General features: G+C 37.5%; 2 protein-coding genes across 2 annotated transcripts; one reads left to right on the top strand and one right to left on the bottom strand.

Annotated features, from left to right (window-relative positions):
- Positions 1-258: 258 nt before the first annotated feature.
- On the top strand, positions 259-10,965 carry LOC122844777 (dual specificity protein kinase CLK1-like; the record flags this gene model as incomplete). Its single annotated transcript, XM_044140537.1, has 13 exons — positions 259-547; positions 5,728-5,817; positions 6,097-6,176; positions 6,575-6,734; positions 7,104-7,170; positions 7,293-7,406; positions 7,547-7,713; positions 8,333-8,427; positions 8,537-8,666; positions 8,750-8,832; positions 8,916-8,995; positions 9,420-9,510; positions 10,726-10,965. Coding segments are annotated over exons 2-13 (1,374 nt in total), but the record flags the coding sequence as incomplete, so codon positions are not given.
- Positions 10,966-16,239: 5,274 nt separating this feature from the next.
- LOC122844923 (glucose-dependent insulinotropic receptor) lies at positions 16,240-19,459 on the bottom strand. The gene is made up of 2 exons (XM_044140770.1): positions 18,932-19,459; positions 16,240-16,980 (listed from the first exon to the last, which is right to left on the bottom strand). Exons 1-2 carry the CDS (start codon positions 19,431-19,433, stop codon positions 16,292-16,294), a joined length of 1,191 nt encoding a protein of 396 aa, XP_043996705.1. The 5' UTR covers positions 19,434-19,459; the 3' UTR covers positions 16,240-16,291.
- Positions 19,460-20,751: the final 1,292 nt, after the last annotated feature.

Here is a 20,751-nt window from a genome sequence, read left to right as displayed (position 1 = left end):
GTTTTTCAAGAGCAATGAGACAAACTATGAAGACACACTTCTGACCCAAGTCATATGGATTAAAATCCAGTTTCAAAGTAACTCGTGTCTTTAATCGTTTTTTGTTTTTTTTTCAGTACTCACAAAGTAAACCTCACAGTATTTCCTGATCATTTTGCATCATGAGTTCCAGATAAGCTCCAGTACACCGTGTTTTCTTCTGCTCCATGAAAGAAGAGCCCATGCCGTCCCGGGCCAGGGGTCACAGCAGGGGCAGCTATCTTTTCACTGCACTTGGCGGAGCATTTTACTGCCCTCGAAGGACACAGGAATGTCCGTGGCTTAGTTTTCTGTAGCCGGCTTGATATTTTACTGCATCACCATGAACGCCATATCTGTGTCTCCCTGTTTGACAGCCGCACCTCTTGGCAACAAGCGGCTGCGTGGCTCCTGGGAGGAGGAAGAGGAGGAGGAGGGAGGAAGGTGTACAGCGTGAAGGAAAATGTTTCAAATAGACGGACGAGCAGAGAAGAAGCAGACTGGAGAAAATCTCTAGGAGCGACGACAGGTAAGTAAGGAAATCCATTTCATTCTGCGATCAGGAAAACGATTCTGAAGCAGAACCAGGAGTCTGTTTCAAAAGTTCTCATCACTTCCTGGGGTCCAAATATCAGAGTTTATTTAGGCTTTAAGCTAAATAAAATGATATCATCCTCTTAGAAGGAGAAAGGCAGTCAAATAGAATAATTAAACAAAAGTAAAAACTACAGAAGTAGAGTTGTCTGTTACAAACCGTAATGTTTGTGAAAACTTGTGCTTTAATTCATATCCGTGAAAAAGTTTGAATCAAAGGAGCAGAACTGTTTTAAACTTTTAAAGAAATAATAATCCGACATTCAGAGTTGTAACAATTAACCTGCTCAACAATAACAACAACAACAACAATAATAAACATGTGGCTTTCTAATTTTGTGCACTGACCTTTTGTGGGGATAAGTATATCAAGTTAAAACTTTGATAAAGAAGCAAAGGTTTAAGAATTACTAGGAAATTGTATAAAAAATATAGATTTGGTATTACAGGATTACTTTTGTTCAGATTAATTCATTCTGGTATTTTAATTCATCTTTAAAATGACAGCCAAAAATATACTTAAACATTTATAATATATACATATATATATATATATATATATATATATATATATATATATATATATATATATATATATATATATATATATATATATATATATATATATATATATATATATATATATATATATATATATTCTATTTTGTTTCAGTATGCACATCATCTAGAAAATTTGGTTCTCAAAAGTTCACAAAAATTGCATCGTCTCATTGTGCAAAGGCATTAATGAAAGTTTTTTTTTATATTTCCAGAGATTTTTGCAATATTTCATCAGAAATAATACTTTGGTGCTTCTAGACTAAATGGCTGCATTTTCTTTTAATTTGGCAATCTATTTTGAAATTGCTCAACTTCACTGAGCTATGAGTCATATTTACACAATAATAATAAACTCAACACATTTCTGCTGGCATGAGCGTTTGGCAAACATGAATAATTGGAGACTTTCTGATCCCACTTATCTTTGACTCTGATCTTTACGGATGATAATTTCTTGAGATTTTATTTGCATACTCATTTTACACATTCACTTGTATTTTAAATTTTGATGCATGCATTACGAAACAGACCTGTGCGTTGTATTATATTTGAACAGGAAGTCATGACTGCAACTTAAAAAATGAGTTCATTTGTGACATGTAATGAAATTAAGTTTGTCAAGCTTACTTTACTTAGGTTTGTTTAGCATGACAACTTAATAAACTTAACATATTTACTTGGATAAACTTGATTTATATTACTTAACAAATGAACTCATTTTTTAGACACTTGGATTCATTTATCAAAGTAAAGTATCTTATGTTTGGAATGTTTTTTTTCACTGCTAAGCTGAAGGTTGGATTTATCTAAATTTCTCATTGTGAGATTTTCCTACTGCATTAAAAGATTTATCTAGCATATACAGGGTTTTACATGTTTGGTTTTATTTTTACAGAAAATAAACTGATCAAACTGCATCTCACAGCATTCAGTAGAGCAACACTTCTACGTAATTACTTAATTAGTCTCTGAGTTATTAATCATTATTTCACTTTATTTTATTATCAGCATTCATTAATTAGTTGAGTTGATACTTTGCTTATTGTTCATTTTCTCCTTTTTGGCTCAGTAGTTTAGTGGCATGTTTATAACTACCAACATATATTGCATGTTGGTAGTTATGAACTGCCAACATGCAATATATAAGTAATATTTTGAGTGTAATGCTAAAGTATTGATTTAATAAATTCTCAAACTTTAAAGAGAAGTTGTTGATGTTTATGCAGTGTTTGGAGAATGTGTTTGGCTAATTAATCCTGATGATCAGGACTTTAACTTTACTAATAATTTTGATAATAATACACTGTTATTCATAATTATTAACAGTTACATAAGCCAAACATTGTTGGGAAACAACCTGTCACTTTACAGTCAGAAATTCAAGCTGCATTTAATAACAAAGATCATTTTCTGTAAGCAATAACATCCCGAGCTTAGATCCTTCTGGATATTTCAAAGGCGGTCACTAATTGCAGGGAAATGTGGCGCTGACAGCGTCGGTCAGATTAGCAGGGATGATTGTTGGAGCTGTGAAAGACGATCGGCTTTCGCAGCTCAGACTCTTGTTAGGTTCCAGTCAAACACAGCTGTCGGGTATCGAGGCAAAACTTTTCTTTTGTGCGTCACAGTGGAGTTGGACTGATTCCTGAAAAGTCTGACACTTTAATTTTAGCCATATCAGATGACCTGTGAAACAATGATATAGATGAACAGACCGATATGGAATGAAGTTAAGGAGTTTTCTAAAGCAGTTTCAGATTCAGATGGTGAGTATAAAAAAAACTAAACAAAACCAAATATATATATATATGTAATATATAATATTTATGATTACTGGTTTATTTTGCTTTTCGTTTTGAAACAGTCTCACAGTGAGGAATTTCTAACATTTCTAACATATCCCATCTGAGTCAAATTTGAAGCTGAAGCATTGATGAACTACAATGAATAATAATCTTAGCAAAACAATTAAGAGCTTTAACAATAATTATTACATTATGCGCTAGTATATAAGCTGCTTTGGTATCATTGTTTCCATCTTGAATCAAAACCAACAAAAATGAAATAAATTAATGTTTTTATCGACGTATGAAGTGAGATAAACAAGGCAGAACAAATATGATAATAGTATGATTTTCAATGCTAAAACAAAAAACCAAATACTTAGATAAATCATTTACAGCCACTGATTTTTATTCCTTTTCCTTGTTCCAACCACTAAGTGGGATTTTAGCATCAACACATAGCAGCACTTATTTATGACATGGCAGGAAAATGAGATGCTTTATGAATGCACATCAGAAAGGAAGCAGCATCACTTTCTTTTATTGCAATGATGTTATTCACATCTACAGAGTAAAACTTTTCCCCATTCTTCTTTGCAGAAATGCACAAACTCAGTCAGATTGGATGAAGCGGATCTTATTCTTTCACACTTGCTGTCCTGTTCATTTCTTCAAGCTTGAACTATTGTTTTATAACCTCAACAATATATTGTTCCAGAGCATTCTGCTGTGCTGCTTGGTCATCATTATGATGTTTGATGACTGTTTCCTGTGTTTATTTATGTTGAGATTATATCGCGCACAGGTTGACTCTTTATGTGACCTCAGGTGTTATTAGTTGCACTGGATTTTATTTAGGGACATGAAGTTAAAAGGGGTAGAAAGCAACTGCACATCCACTTTCTGGGTGCTTTAATATGGAGCTAAATTAGGACTATAAATTTGTTCAAAATAGTAATTGTAATCATTAGAAACTGAAAAATTATTTTCAAACTGAAAGAAAAAAAATTGAAGCTAAAAAAAGATGTGAATCTGAAGCTGTGTGTTTTTGCAGATGATAGAAGCACTATGAGTCTGTGGAGAAGCTTTATTTTTTTTATTTAATTTTCTCTCTCATTAAACTGTCACGACACAGCGACAGATTTAATAAGTATGGATTTTATTTTTGAAGTTGCATACTACAGCTTTAATCTTGAGAAATATTGAAAATTATGAATCACTCCTTTTCCATTTCATATGATGTGTTGGCACTTCACATAAATCCCAATAAAATATGTTGTTACTTTCCTAAAGTAATGGTCCAAGTCAAAAATCCGTTTTGGCAAGAATTTGGCCATTATTTTAGGAAGGTGACAACACTGGGGGCATGGAGGGACGTTCACATACCAACTTTGTCTAGCTGTAAAGAGCGAACCTGTTTACCTGCAGAAACAGAGCAAATCTGAGTGTTTCTGTCCTGTAAAGTTGCTGCTGCCGGTGTTGACAGTCAGACTTTTAACTGCAGTCCTGTTCTGCTCATCAAGCTGTAAACAGAGCGACACCGAGCTCCTGGCACCGGCTGCTGTCTCGTGAGTGAGTGACAAAAAATCCGACGTGTTGTCAGGAGGACCGAGTCTTCCTCGCTGCTGATTTACAGTACAGGAGAGGCAGCTGAGCCGGCCGGGGCGCGGAGACCAAGATCCGTTTCCAGGAGAGGGAGGAGGAGGACAAACCTTTCCAGGGAATGCACAACGCTCCTTCACATCATCTATAAAAAGCAAAGCTGCTCTGCACCTCCAAAAAAGTTAAAATAAAACTAAACATATTTCAAACACTTTACTATGCACCTGAGCAGCTTAAAACTATTTCAAAGTAAAACTGTTAAGCTGCCAGGAAGGCACATAAAAGTAAAGCAGAGGAGGTGACGAAAAGCAGAAGAGAAACAACATGGAGAGAGAAACCTCGGCTCTGACTGACATGTGGGCTATTTGTGGAAGAGGAACGGAGGAAGGCTTTAATTGCATGAAGATACATTAGAAGCTCTGACAGGTGGAACAGTGATGGACCAGAGAGAGCTGTGAATCAATACGCTCTGTCTGGTGAGGCAGCCACATCCACTTCTATTTCATTTAACAGGATGCAATTAAACTGAACGGAAAATGTTTAGTGTGAAATCAGAAAATGAAAGCTTAAATACACACAGAAAAAGAACAAGTGAGAAAAACAGTAAATATGGCAGCCTTTCAGCAATTACAACATAAATGTAGATCTTTTTTTGATTTTTTTTTTTTTGTATTCTTGTGATAACCTAATAAATTACAGGTTGGATACAATAACAAAGTGGTCTCAGACGTTTATACATGACATATAAGTAGTAAGATTGACATCAGGCTGCATTATGTCTGTTCTAGGAGATCAATGTTTCTGAGTTTCCAGTCAGAAAAACAAAAGGCATTCCCTTGAAGTCACTGAGAGTTAGAGATTACCAAGCAGATCTGCAGAAATAAAAGATTTATCAGCTGTTTGAAGGCTTGCATCTCACTAAAGACATCTAACATTGTAAGATATTTTTATTCATGAATATGCTTTTCTGGAATCGAATAAACAAACTTTTAAAGAAATACGTTCTGAACTTGTATGAATGTTGGTTGTGATCACAACAATCCTGTTATTGCAGTAATCCTTCTAAAATTCCCAACTAGAATCTTCTCAATCCGGACGTTTTCAAAGGGTGATTCAGGATTTCAAAGTCATTTAATCACAAACATAAAGTTTTCTTTCTATTTTTCAGGTGTTATTGAAGTTCTGGTGGAAATGGAACATATTGGGACAAAGTTCTGGGTCGAGCTATGGGAAAAAATGACGAGTGATTCTTGGGCAGGTAAAGATTTTCTGTCTCATTTAGTCTTGCAGTTGTTTTTTTATAAGTCTGTTCCAGAGGCACGTCGCTTTGAACTATTTATAATATAATTCAGATTTAAATGGACATTTTAGCTGCAAAATCCCTCCTGAACAAAGAAGATTTAAGTGATTCAGAATTATTTGCTGTAATTTGTGCTACAAAACGCTAGACGAGCTTAACCGTATGCCTTAAAGACGCAGTAACTGTTTCCAATGTATTTAATGTTAAAAAAAAATGGACTTTTCTGTCTTCTTGTAGGCATGAGGAAGTTTAAATCAGACTCACAGTCTGGAAGCTCCAATAAGACACAACAGCCCATCCTGGACGTCTCCAAACCGGTAAAATAAAGTTTTTTCTATTTGAAATCTAGAGTCAGAAATGCAGTAAGACTGAGAGGAGGAGCCTTTTGTAGGTTTTTAGAACTTCTAACTGTTATAGCTTTATTTTCCTCTTTATAACTAAATGTATCACCAGAATGTCTCATTTAATAAGTGACTGATGGATTAGTTTAACTGCTTTTTAAAGGAAAGTATATCAATTCTGCCAGGCAACGCAAAAAATGTACTTCTCAGCAGCTGGATTCTTGTTTTCATAGCAGTCAGTATCTTTTGTGTTTCATTTATACATCTTAAACTGTAACAAACTAAATAAAGGTTATAAACCTCTTCATTTGGGGTTGAATTTTGTTCTCTGATGACTTTTAATTAATTTCCCTCTTGTTGCATTTGCCCAACAGTCTAAAAACACCTCAGTCCAACTTGAATCGGCGTCTTTCCATGACAGCAGTCCTATTGCTGCAGACGATGGACCAAAGGAAACTCAGCAAAGAGAGACCAGACAGAACGATGACGACGGAAACCTGGACTATCACATCGGCCTTGTGTTGCAAGACAGATGTATGCAGCACTGACTTCAAATATTTCTTTTGTAGTTTCAGTCTGAGTGTATAAACTTGAAATACAAATGATTTGCATGATGATACATGCAAATCATCATGAACATCATCAGGATTTGGGGTAAAACGCCTCAAGATTTCCAGATGTATGAAGGAAAAGTTGAATTAGAAATGATGAAAAGCAGACATACACTTACGCAAAATCAATGGATGACATAGACATGCAATGTAGAGGAATACGATGTGTAACAGCTGTTGTAGAGAAACAAACTGAATTCAACAAGAAAAATATCAGCTTGGCATGCACAACAGAGACGCTTAAAATGACAACTTCAAGAAAAGAAAGTAACTTTCTGGTTGTTCTTACCAGATGAAATTTCTTCCACCCTGGGAGAAGGAGCTTTTGGGAAAGTAGTGGAGTGTATTGACAGATACAGGTAAGCCTGCATGCTGATCAGGGCTCAGCGGTAATCATCCAAACGTGTCTTACTTAGACCACTGCAGGAGAAATGAACACCTACATATTTCTGTCATTTTTGTCTGTGCACACTTTCCACAGAGGTCAGCGTGTGGCTGTAAAAATTGTGAAGAAGTTTGAGAGTTTCTGTAAAGTTGCGAGATCAGAGATCGCCGTGCTTGAGGAGATCAACAGCCTGGACGACGACAACAGATTGTGAGGAACTCAGTTTGAACCAGTTGGTTTATTTTCTGTTTTAGAGTCAAACGAGGCGCTGAAGGGAGCGACTGTTAGACAACTGAGTCCTTCAGTCGTGAAGGTAGGTTAAGTCCTTGTGTATTCCTCTGTCCTGGTAGCCCCTGTGTGAGGATGCTGGGCTGGTTCAAGCATAAATCCCACATCTGCATCGTTCTGGAGCGTCTCGGTCCCAGCACCTTCGACTTCCTGCGACAAAACGACTTCGTCCCTTTCAGTGTGGAGCAGATCCGACACGTAGCCTTCCAGATCTTCAGAGCGGTCAGCTGTAAGTTCACATGGTGAATCCTGTGAAACTTCTAACCCTGAATCTGTGTATGCTGATGGTTGTGGACGTGACCTCTGAACTAAGTACTGACTGTTGTTGGTTTTACTAAATGCAGTCACATCGCTTCCCGGAGCATGAATCCAAATTAAAACTGTTGTCAAAACAGATTTTTTTTTTGTTGAGAGTCTGTGCGTTGGTAGTTGTTTGCTGTGCGTTTTTTGGTTTTGTTTTGTAGAAGACAACAAATGGATGAAATGACTCATCTACTGTATAAGAAGTTAAAGGAATGATACGACAGTAGACCCCTGCCTATCTGTGATTCAGTGTTTGCAGATCCTCTTCTTTCATTATTTTGATGTTTATTGAACGCTAAACATTTCAAACAGAATGACAGTAATACAATAAAACCTAAATGTTCAAGGAGTGGGTAGGAGTATAAATGTATTAAAGCCAAGCTGTTGTCGCTAATCCCCATGAATAACATGGTCCTCTGTATGTCAGTTAGTTAAATTACAAATTTCTCATCTTTTGAATGAAAACTCACTTTGCAGAACTTAAGAAAACTGGAAAAATTTGAGTTAGGATATATGGACACATCTTATTGTTTTCTGTTCCACAGTTCTGCACCGTAACAAGCTGACACACACAGACCTGAAGCCTGAGAACATTCTGTTTGTCAGCTGTGACTGTGACATGGAGTTCAGCCAACAGACGGTAAAGAGTTTCCTAAAAACACCACAACTGTGATATTCATGTAAAGTTTGACCTAGCTGTGACATTTAGGTCTGTGTTGTGTGTGTGCACGTGTGTGTGTGTGTTTCAGAACTGTAAGCACACAAAACCATGCAGTCTAGACATCAAGGTTGTGGATTTTGGCACCGCTACCTTTGACCACCAACATCATGAGACTCTGGTGTCGACACGGCACTACAGAGCACCAGAGGTCATACTGGGTATGCTCACATCGTAACTCCTTAGTTATAAACTGAATTATTTCAGGTGCAAGTGTTTTTAAAAACAATATGTTTGTGTTCAGATCTGGGCTGGAACCAGTCATGTGACGTGTGGAGTCTGGGCTGCGTTCTCATCGAGTATTACCTCGGACAAACACTGTTCCCTGTGAAGAAGCACAAACACACAAACTGAAGTTTACTTCAAAACAGCAGGAAGTGTTATTCAAACATTTATTTGTATTATTTCAGAGTCATGACTGTGGAGAACATCTGGCCATGATGGAGAGGGTCCTGGGACCGATTCCACCCCACCTCCTGAAACAGACCAGGTCCAGTAGACATCCTGTCCAGTATGACACAGTCAGTGTTTTCTGCTGTATTTGAACATTTCATCTACTGACAAAAAATGTTTTAAATGTTCAAAATCTGACTAAAGCTGTTTACAAATGTTTTTAGAAGATCTTTTTGACAATTTTGGGAAATCGATGGAAGTTTTTGCAGCTATTTTTTGTACTATTTTATGCAGATGATAACTTTTTAATGCTCAAATTTAATCAAGATAACAACAATCAAGGTACAATAAGGACTGTATTGTCTGTAACTCTTGTTTTCTAACAGTTGCTAAGACCAGCAAACATTATTCTCTTGATGTAGTCATGCTAGCTGATGCACAGACGCCCTTGCGGTGCATATTTGAACTGATGTCTATTATTGATGTTGAATCACTTCAAGCTACGTTTGTGTGACATGCAGGAAGAAGAAGTTTGTTAAAAATGAGCGTTTGAACTGGAATGATGCGAGTTCCTCTGAAGATGATATTGGGAAACACTGCCGACCTCTGATGGTAAAACAAAGATTTATTTTTTGCCCCCATCTAACGCAGTTACACACCTCACACAGGTAGGCAGTTTTTGTAACTGTTCTAGGAAGAAATTTTCAACAAATATTTTATTAAACGGATAATGTTAGGTACAACACAAAGTAGTTTAAGTAAGTAAGTAAAACCTTTTAAGAAAGCAATTAGAGCTACAAACATCCACCAACTTTATACTCAAAAATATTCATCAAACATAAAGGTTTTTGAAGAACATTTTTTTCTACTTTACTACATTAAAATGTTCGATTTTTTATCTATTGCCAATGAGGTAAAAATAAAATAACCAAATTTTTGTGTGTTTTTAATCATGTAAATAATTTTAGGCACCTGAATATTTTGATTATTTTGGCTGCCAGTGCAAAACATTTGAACGCTGCTGTTCTGTATTATCTGTGCTGGTGAGTTTTATGAAACAATAAATCCTGGTATTATTTTGAATGTGTGTATCTGTTGTTAGTTTATAAATCACTGAACAGGTCAGCACCACAATACATTAAAGATCTGTTGTTGTTATATCAACCTTCCAGACCCATCAGGTTTTTTGGTTCTGGTTCTGGTTCTGCTCTGCATCCCCAGAACCAGAACCAAACGAGGAGAAGCAGCATTCAGCATCTATGCACCACAAATCTGGAACAAACTTCCAGAAAACTGTAAAACAGCTGAAACACTGACTTCCTTTAAATCTTGACTAAAAACCCACTTGTTTAGAGTTTTATTTGAAACATAATCAGTTATGATTTTAACGATGGCTCTTGACTTAATGTCATGTTTTGATTGTTGATTCTATGTTGCATGACTTTGTGTTTATGATGTAAAGCACTTTGAAATGCCTTGCTTCTGAAAAGTGCTATACAAATAAAATTTGATTGATATGATTGATTGGTTGATTGATATGTCACTCTTTAGCAGACTTTGGACTAAGTAAATCGGTGCAGACATGTTGAAAACAACCTGGGACAGTCTCCAAAATAAACTGAAATCTATGATGTAATTCAAACATTTAAACATTCCCATAGTGAGACACAACATACTGTAATAAAAGTATGGCTCCATTTCTTGGCTGGACTCAGAACCAATCCTTAAACTAACACAGTAATTGCTTTGTTTAAATACATCAGCTGATTGCCTGCAGCTTTATATCCACAAGAAGAAAAAAAAATCTTTGTTTATTATTTATTTTAGCAGTACATGAGAACAAACAGTGAGGAGGAGAAGCAGCTGTTCGACCTGCTGGGCTCCATGCTAGAGTATGACGTCAGCAGGCGGATCACTGTGGAAGAAGCGCTGTGGCATCCGTTCTTCTGCCCACTGAGAACACAGCAGCAACAGGAGCAGCAATCAGAGCAGCAACAGCAGCAGCAACAGGAGCAGCAACAGCAGCAGCAACAGCAGCAGCAACAGGAGCAGCAACAGCAGCAGCAACGGGAGCAGCAACAGCAGCAGCAACAGCAGCAGCAACAGGAGCAGCAACAGCAGCAGCAACAGGAGCAGCAACAGCAGCAGCAACAGCAGCAGCAACAGGAGCAGCAACAGGAGCAGCAACAGCAGCAGCAACAGCAGCAGCAACAGCAGCAGCAACAGCAGCAGCAACAGCAGCAACAGCAGCAGCAACAGCAGCAGCAACAGGAGCAGCAACAGGAGCAGCAACAGCAGCAGCAACAGGAGCAGCAACAGCAGCGGAGCTAACGAGAACGCAGTCCTGGTCTACCTCACCCAACATGCTTCTGTTACTTGTGGTTTTGTTGTGTTTGTGAGAGCATTCCTGTTTATATTGCCCCTCAGCTGTTCCACATTCATTTAATCAGTTTCACTGTTCCTACTGAGCTCTATTGTCATATCACACACTAGCTGTGTTTCTTTTACAAATGTGCCCAAAACTTTGTCAATAAAAAACACTTTTTTTGTTTTGTTTTGGTGTTCCCATTAGAAGTTATTTCATGTTGTCTTTTTCTTGTTTGCACCAATGTTAACATCCGGTTGTTGATCTTGTGGCTCTTGTGATGTGAAAAAAATGTTTCCATTGTAGATTTGTGAAACCAACCAATTTTGATACAATTACCTCACCCTAGTGTCAAAACATTTTTTTTTCTAATTTAAAGTAAAGTTTTTCAAAATTGCTCTGTTTTCATTAAGCAAATGTATTTTCAAAATATCAAACTGTGCAATTTTCAGTGGAAGAGCAGCCAGTGTGTTGTTACCATACACGTTTCTTTCCTCACATCTTTCTAAACTACTCTTGTTTTCCCTCCAGTTTCATGAGTTTTGTCCGCTTATATTTATGATTAAAATTAATTTTCTCTGCAGCACTGCCCGTTGCTTGCTTTTGGGTTCTGCTAATCAACAAAAAAATAACTTTAAAGAAAATTGGCAAAATAGTGTCTAAAGGTTGCTTGTATTTCACTGTAACTGTCTGTATTAGCAGAAAAACTGGTGTGAAGTGCATCACTTAGTGACTATCACTTGAATTTAGATAATAAAATAAATGAACTTCTGAATCATATTCTGGCTAATTAAATGATATAATTTTTTGAGATATAACTGTACTGGGACAAGAGAAACTGAAGGGTGAAGCATGTAAGGAGAGCGGAAACTCTGGCGCCATCTGGTGGAAAAATAATGATAATTCTTCAACACGATCATCCACCCCTGTCTCCTGGTTATGGTGCTCAGGCGTCAACTTCCAGCAGGCATTTTCTCAAAAAAAAAAGTAAAGAGAATTATTACGTATGAATTAAGCATCATTTCATTTTTAAAAATGTTTTGCAAGTTTTAAAATCAGTTTGGAAACAATTTATGCTCAAAGGTGCTGCGTTCATCTGTTCAAACAATTATACAGACAAGATGGGCAGATTCATCCAGTCAGGAAGGAGACAGGTTCTCCTGTTTGGTCCGAAATGTTCAAATTGATGGACGTTTATGGCAGGAGGAGCTGGTGCACTTCATGAAATAGATGGCATCCTGTGGAAAGAACATGTGGAGTTATTGAAGCAACATCACAGCCAGGAAGTTAAGGCTCGTGTCCAAATGAGTCCAAATGGACAATTAACCTGAGCATACAGCCAAAGTGGTTGCAAAGTGGCTTCAAGACAACAGAGTCAATGCTTCGGCCATCACAAACCCCTGATCTCAGTTCTATAGAGATTGACCCAGTTAAAGCAGTTCTGTCAAGAGGAACGGATCAGAACTCCGGCAAGCTATTGTGAGAAGCTTGAAGGAAACTCAAAACATTTAACTTGAATTAGGCCGTGCAAAGGCAGTGAGAAAATACCTGTTAACTTCTGATTTTGAAGATATTGATTAATAAAGCTGTGACATGTTCTTTCTCTCATTATTGTGACATTTAGCAAATAAAAATAATTTTGGTAATTCTCACTGACCTAAAACAGGAGAAGTTTTGTCTGATTTGACTTCAAACAATGAGAAAAAAAAAAAGTTTTTGCTTGGTGAATGTAAACTTCTGCTTTCATCTGAACACATTGTCCCATTTAAATATGCCTTACTCTGAGAGGACTTTTATATTGCATAAAATTGTATCAACAAATAAAAAAAATACCATATTCAATCCAGCAGAGCTGCTCGGTCCCACAGCGTATTAGTCCTGGGTAAATATCAGCCAGCCGGTTGTAGAAATCAACGACATCAACCAGCTAAAGTGTTTTGTTGATCCAGACTGCTGGCAGGTGAAGTGCGGGATTATTATCGTGGTTCAAGCAGCTGAGGAAGTTTCCATGAGCGAACGGTTATCCAGGTGGAAAATATTACACGCTCAACTGCAGCCTGCCAGATAAACTGACGGCCTGTTTTCTCTCTGACAGCGTTCAGTTTAGATTACACAGACGTAATAAAGCCGGAGGACACAAAGTGAGTCCCAGGCTGATGTTTGTAATCTGCTCTGCTTCAGTTCACTCAGCCCATCACACACTGAGAAACAAAGGCCATGCTGATTATAGAAAAATGGAAAGATACGGCTTTAGCTTTTGTCTAAAATAGTCTGATATTTGGTAATATTATTGTACCTCGAGGTAGCTGTGGAAGCTATAGAAGAATATTTGTTAGCGAATCCTTCAACCACTGCTTTTTAGAGAAAAGTCAGTCATCATGAATAAAAGCAAGTCAAAGAAGCTGGTTCATTTTAAAGGTGCTTGGTAATGTTTACAGTCTTCTTACCATTTTGAACCTTTTCTAAATTAACCAAGTTGCAACAACAACTTGCTGGAGTTTGTGTGTATAATGCACAGTTGTGAAATGAAATGAAAACATTACGTTATTTCCGAAATATGAAAAGTATATTCTGCTTTAATTCAACCCCCTTTACAAAGTAGTTCTACACTTTCATATTTTATATCTGAAATTTGTAAGCCATGTGTCAGTTGTCTTCAAATGAACAACTATGAGCTTTTTTGTGTTGGGTTATCATATAAAGTCTTGGAAAAATTTTAGTGTAAATTCACCTAGATTTTACATTACCAGGTTTTCACCAAAACTTGACATTTTGGATGCCTTCAGTTTGTGCAATAATAATAATTTAAATAAAAAAAAGACAAAGAAGATACACAAGGGATGTGAATTCCTCAGAGTATATTTATGCTAAACTTGTTCAGAGTTTGTATTCTGTCATGATCCATGTTTCTACACCCACTCCTTTATGGAATTTCCTTCAGTTGAATGCAGGGAGAGTTTGGGACATGAGTTAGTGTGCACAAAGGGAAAATCAGGGGTTCCTCAGTGGGATGGGTCTGAGGCCCCTGGGGAATTACCCAGCTCTCCTGTCACAGCCATTCACAATACGGCATTCAACTTCCTGCTCTCTACTACCACTGACCTCTGACCACTCATGTTCCATAAAGAGTGGCTTTTATTAGTCTTCTTCCAAACGTGAGAAGAGTAAAAGTCAACTTATTGCTGGAGCAGTCCAAAAACATTTGTCCAAAAAAAGGAGGTAAGGGTTTTGAATTCAGTTTTGAAGGTAATAAAGCTTGATTAAAATATTCCACTTCTAAGTCCAAAATAACAGTCAGTATTTACGGTGGTGTGAAAAGTTGCATGCTTGTGTTTGAGAACATCAAACCAATTTAAATATTTGCCAGAGACAACACAAGTAAAAACAAAGTCCTTTTTTAAAATGAAAGTGTTTGTTATTAAGGGAGACAAAAATACAAATCTACTTGGTCATCAATTTTCTGCACCACTGCACAATTAAAACAATTTGGTAATTAACAGACTAAAGATTTTTTGTTCTCTTGTGGTCTTTGTGGCTCATCAGGACTGAGTTTCTTAGAAGTATTTTTTGTTATCATGAATCAATAGAAACTGTAAAAATCCTCAGTGGTGTTCCACAAGGGTGAGTCCTTTTATTCTATGTTTTATAACCTCTAATGATTAATCATTTGCTGATAATATAGACACCTTTACTGATGTTAACTGTTCAACAAATTCCCATTTTTCAGCCGCATAAGAACAGAAAACGTTACTTTCAACCACATCTTTTTATTTTTTATATTCGAGTGTAAACTAACCCTCTGGGAATTAAATTCCCGTGTCCCTCAGTAGTCAGGTAATGTTTTTGTTGAATTGAAGGAACCTAAAGAGACTCGACAATTTGATGAAGAAGACTGGTTCTGTTTTGGGGACTCCTGTAAAACCCCTGCGGGTGAAGGTGTAAAGAAGGATTTCACATAAAATCAAGAAAATTATAGACAAACCCTGAGCAAACTGACCATGAAACTGTCATACAACAACAGAAGATCAGAGGCTTCTTTAGAGCTGCTGTAAGACAGACTGCTACAGGAAATCCATCCTGCCCACATCCACACCAGCATCCAAAATAACTCATTGAAAACAGTTGTGTAATATGAGTTACAAGAAAATTGAATTTCCCTTTGGATCAATAAAGTAATTTTTAGACTAACTGATTTAGTTAGTCTAAATCAGTTAGACTAACTGATTTAGACTAACTGATTTAGTCTAAATCAGTTAGATTTAGACTAACTAACCAATTAACCAATTATTTGGTTAATTTGAATTAACCAGATAGAAAAAGATGCCTTGTGATTCACTTTCTCTTTCAAGCATCTAGCGTCTGAAGGGAGTAAACTCTGGATAGGGTAGAGTGATGTTACACCAATATTAAGTAATATTGGTGTAACATCTTACCTTCAGGTTGGATTTTGTGTATAAAAAGTGAGTTTGGACTGTGGTTGTCTGAACCTTTCAACTTGGACAGATCACAAAATTTTGTTGTTTAAAATATGAAATGTTGAGACATTTATATCCTTAGAATTGTGAATTTGACACTAAATAGAGCGTTTTGCACACTGTTCTGTTTGCACAAATTATCACACATTCTTTGAGACAATTCCAATTTATTTACAAATCAGCTGCCACCGTCCCAATAAAAAATTTTTTAGCAGATATATATCACATATATAGCACTAATCCTAAAGGAATAGTGGTCTATGATAACTTCCTTTGGCCCTTGAACATCCAGACAAACTACTGAGGTGATCATGTTAGGGTTTTTCTGTTCAGGGTCCATATCTTCCAGTTTCTCTGCTTGTGCTTCTGCCTTAAAAATGTTCGCTTGCTAACCTGAGGTTCATTAAAACTGACACCTGCTAATGTCTGTTACAGAAAACACACACATACAGGTTTCACACAACAGCTAATCAGGTCTATTTTTCACTTTCTCGTTGCCATTGGAATACTTTATGAGTGTGTTATAAATATCTGTGGCGTTTCCCTCTTTCCATCACAAACTGGTTGTGTCAGACAGGCGAAGGCCATTGGTGTCCAAGCTGCTGATTGGTAGCCTAATCGAAGGACTGGGCGTATCTCCTTCAGAAAGACAAGCACGAGCCTGCACAGGCGGTGATGAGTGGCATCTTTCCACAACACTCGGTGGTGAAGCAGACAGCAACCTGTTTGTGATGCAGGAAAACATGTCGGACAGCTGCAGCCGCACCTCTCTCTGCCAGCAGGCATAGACCAGAGGGTTTATCAGAGAGTTGAGGAGCCCCAGGAGCCACAGGTAGTTCTCCAGCACCTCCTTAAGGGCACACTTCCTACACAGAAGGTGCACAATGCACACCACAAAGAAAGGACTCCAAAGCACCAAGAAGCAGCCAATGAGCACCCCCACTGTCCTCAAGGCCTTGACGTGACTCCAGCTCCGCAGCAGGTGATGCTGCTGATGATGGTGGTACTGGGACTGTCTGTGGTGGCTGTCCTCAGCGCTTGAGCTGGTTTGCCTGATTTGGGAGATCTGCTTGTGGTGGACGCAGGCGATCTTCAGGATGTCCAGGTACATGTAGATGAACACGGAGAGGATGGGGAAGAAGAGCAGGCAGTACATAACGATGATGGCGATGTCGTGGGTGACAGTAAAGAAAGCACAGAAACCGTCGTAGGGTGCCGCCGCCTGCAGCTGGGGCACCACCACTGAGGAGCAGAGGACACAGGTTCATTTACATGTTTATGCTCCATTTATGACAGAACCTCAAAACAAAGGGAATGCAAAAAGTCACAACAGAATCAAGGCCCTTTATTTTTTGTTTAACATCAGAAAAAGGTTATCTCCAACTAAACATGTAGTCAACAAAGTAGGTTTTCACCCAGTTGGGCTGCTTTAGAACACCTTGGGTTTGAAAAATTCGCTTTGAGTGTATTGTTGTGTTCAGACAAAAATGATTTCAAAATAGTTGCCATTGTGCTGAAGAAAAGAAGTAAACTTTTAATAAAATGCTTTAATATTGTACTCATGTTATTAAGTTAATCTATTTTTCAAATATCTACAACCTGTTGAATGTAGCATCGTCAGTGATTAGTGGTTGGTTAGTGTAGCATGTAGCAGTATTGTGAAACCGTGCGACTTTATGATTTAAAAGGACATTGCTCCACAAGAGACAACCATCTGAAAGTATTCACACTCCTGAAACTTTAACCTAATTATCCACTTTACAAACCTCAAAGTATTTCATTTGAGCATTTGAAAGGATTATATGTCACCAACACAAAGTAGTGCATCGCTACAAAGAGGAAGAAAATGACTTGTTTTTAAAATTTGTAAAAGAAACTGAAAAATGGACCTGTGCATTTGTATTCAGTCCCCTTTAGTCTAATATCTCTTAATGCAAAATCCAATGGAATCACTGTGCTCTCAGAAGTAACCTAATTTTGCTGCTAATATCTTTCTGTTGTTTTAACTGTAAAATTGCTATATTCATGAACATTTTTGTTCATCTTAAAGCAGTATAACAACTGTACTCTAGCAGCTCTCAGTTCTCAAACTCTTCATATAATGCTACTGTATATTCAGAATGCATTCAGAGAAAATCCTCTTTCAATTACACTCCAAGTCCAACTAAAAATCTGTTATATTCAGAAGATTTGGTCTTCAAAGCTGGTGGACATTCCCCCAAAATGTCTGCAGCTGTAATAGCAGTGAAGGTGATTCCACAAACAATTACACCCAAGACTATTCATATTTTAATTGGAAACAAAGATTATACTTATCCACTTTTGTGATGGACTTTTATCAAATAAAATGTGAATGTAAGTACTTTTTCACAACAATTGAAGATGCAAACATTTACCTGCACATTTGAAGAGACATACGATTTATCTTTAAAATTTCTCAATTTATGTACTTGAAGCAATCCATAAATTATTTCTAGCACCCTTAAATTTGTCCTGTAAAGAGATTGCTCTTTATAACTGAGTTAAATTAGTTCAATCATTTTTAACTGGTATAGTTAAAAGTTAGTGTTTCAGTAGCTTTTAGAAAATTCTGCACATTTGTATTTGACAGTTGGAAAAGTATTTTTTCTGGAAGCATTCTTTCCCAAAGATACTCTTGTTGACTTGTGAAAGTAGCTCGCCTCGCCTTCTTGCACAAAGTTAAAATGTTACAATTATTTTCTGATTTGCAGCTGAAGGACTTGACCCAAACATATTGTTCATATGTCATAGCAAACCAGACATCACATTATCATTGAGCATACACAATACACTTCCTTTGACGTTATGCTGTAATCTAGTGGACAACTTTAACCTTACATGGCTTATAACAAGCCATAATATTAGTTACCATAACTACAAGGACAACACAGCGCTACATTATGATGTCACCAGGACTCTGAAGAAAACTAACCACCCGCCACCTCCCTGTTTCAGATCTGTCTTTGACTAGTAGTAACTGGAACATTGATCAAAATATTTCATGTGTATTTGCTTGATAATTTTGATATTTGGGAAATGTAATGTTCATTGGTGATGTTTTTATGATGTAAAAGACTTTGAGCTAACTTTTACAAATAAACATGCCTTGACGTAACAGAAATCCCTCCATCTGTGTTCTCTAGTATTTAAAGTGCTGATTGCTGAGCCTCACCTGGTAAAAATCCCATAGTGTAGGAACTGATCCACACAGCCAGTAAAGACCCGGCTGTCCTCCCTTTCCCAGACATCAGAGAGTAACGCAGGGGCATCTTGATGGCCATATAGCGGTCCAGTGAGATCAGGAACATAGTCAAGATGGACGCCATGCAGGGGGACGTCACAAAGGACATTCGCAGCAAACATCGGGTCTTGCCCTGCGGAGCAGGAGGTGTCCCGTTTGTGGGAGGATAAATCACAATATAACCATTGCGCTGCTGAATAAATTTGTTGTTAAAGTCTTCCGTGGCCAGTCCAGTGATGGCGACGCCCACCAGAGTGTCAGCCAGAGCCAAGTTCAGGACATAACACCAGCTCTGACATCCTCGCTTCAGGAGCAGCTTCAGCAGAGCAGAGCCCACCAGCAGATTGGTGGAGATAATGAGGAGAGCAGAGACGGTCAGGACGAAGCCCATCACCCGAGGCTTCACTTCACTTTGGACGGTTGGCTGGTCCATGAAGTCAGAAGTGATGCTGACAGAAGGCTCTGTGCTGGTTTGTCCAGTTAAATATGACATGTTGACTCAAAATGAAGAAAAAAGCCCAAAGTCAGATGACATTATTCCAAGATTGATCATTTTCAGTCACATCAAGCTTTTATTGATTGTGTAGATCAGTGGAAGCATTGCTGAACACATAATCAAAGGTTTCCAAATATTGATAAAAAATAAATAAATAAATTAAAAAAAAATCCGAGAATATCTCCTAATGTTAATCCAGCCTTGTCGTCTGGAGACTGATCCCAAAAATATCCAAGTTAACTTTTTCCTAAAACGTCCTTCTGCTCTCAAAGTTAATTCCAACATCTGGGTTCTAGAGGTCCCATCAATAAATGCTAGCAGGACAGAGATGGTCCTAATGTTATCAGCAGGTCTGTGTTGTGCCCTCCTCCATCAAACACACACAGAGCCCTCCAGGCAAATGAAAACACACCCCTCTGCTGCTTCTGCCTCTCTGAGACTGAGCCTTGACCGCCTGCTCTCTGCCACAAGTGACAATATCTATTTTTATTGTGAGCTTTTAGTGTGTTCACAAACGTTCATTTGAATCATTCCTGTTTTTTATTTTCGGTTTTAAACCGAGCTGGTTAAATTTGATACCTTTTGTAAACTAATGAAACCAGCGCAAACTGCTGCTGTGATCCTGAGGAAGAGAATGAAGCTGTGTCTGAATCCTGCCCTGCCATCTTTAAAACCATTCTGTCACTGGTTTTTAACTCTTTATTACCTAGAGGTCTTGTGGATTTAACATATGAGAGAAAACATTTTTTCAGACTAACACCTTCTCTTGTGGATTTGAAATGTGCCTTTATTTTACATCTTACACTATAATGTGTTGTTTCTCTTGAGGTTTCAGTTTCCTTGACCTGGATGTGTTGTGATCCAGAAGTTTTCTTTCATGTTGGTTTTCTGATTATTTTCTGGAGATCCCCTCTGTATGACATATTTGTATACTCTGCACAATAATGTCGCTTCCTCACAAATTCTCTCTAACAAAATAAGAGTGAATCTGTTTGAGCCTTGTTGGTAAGGTGATGCAGTCAAAATTATTTAATTGCCAAAACCAATAGACATCGACTGGCAGCATTTTTTTTTTCAATAAGGCTTTGTTGTTGAGATTGAAATAATGAGTTTAATTTATTTCAAATAAGAGAACAGCCTATTAGTTGGAATTGCTGTTTGGTATGGACTTATAGCAGAAAGACATTAACACAGTTCATTTATTTATTTATCACAAGCCACATGTTGCTTCACATAAAAATAAAAAAAATCATGA

Source organism: Gambusia affinis, linkage group LG15 (genome assembly GCF_019740435.1).
Source record: "Gambusia affinis linkage group LG15, SWU_Gaff_1.0, whole genome shotgun sequence".
Lineage (NCBI taxonomy): Eukaryota > Metazoa > Chordata > Actinopteri > Cyprinodontiformes > Poeciliidae > Gambusia > Gambusia affinis.
This window is presented reverse-complemented; position numbering and strand designations above follow the sequence as displayed.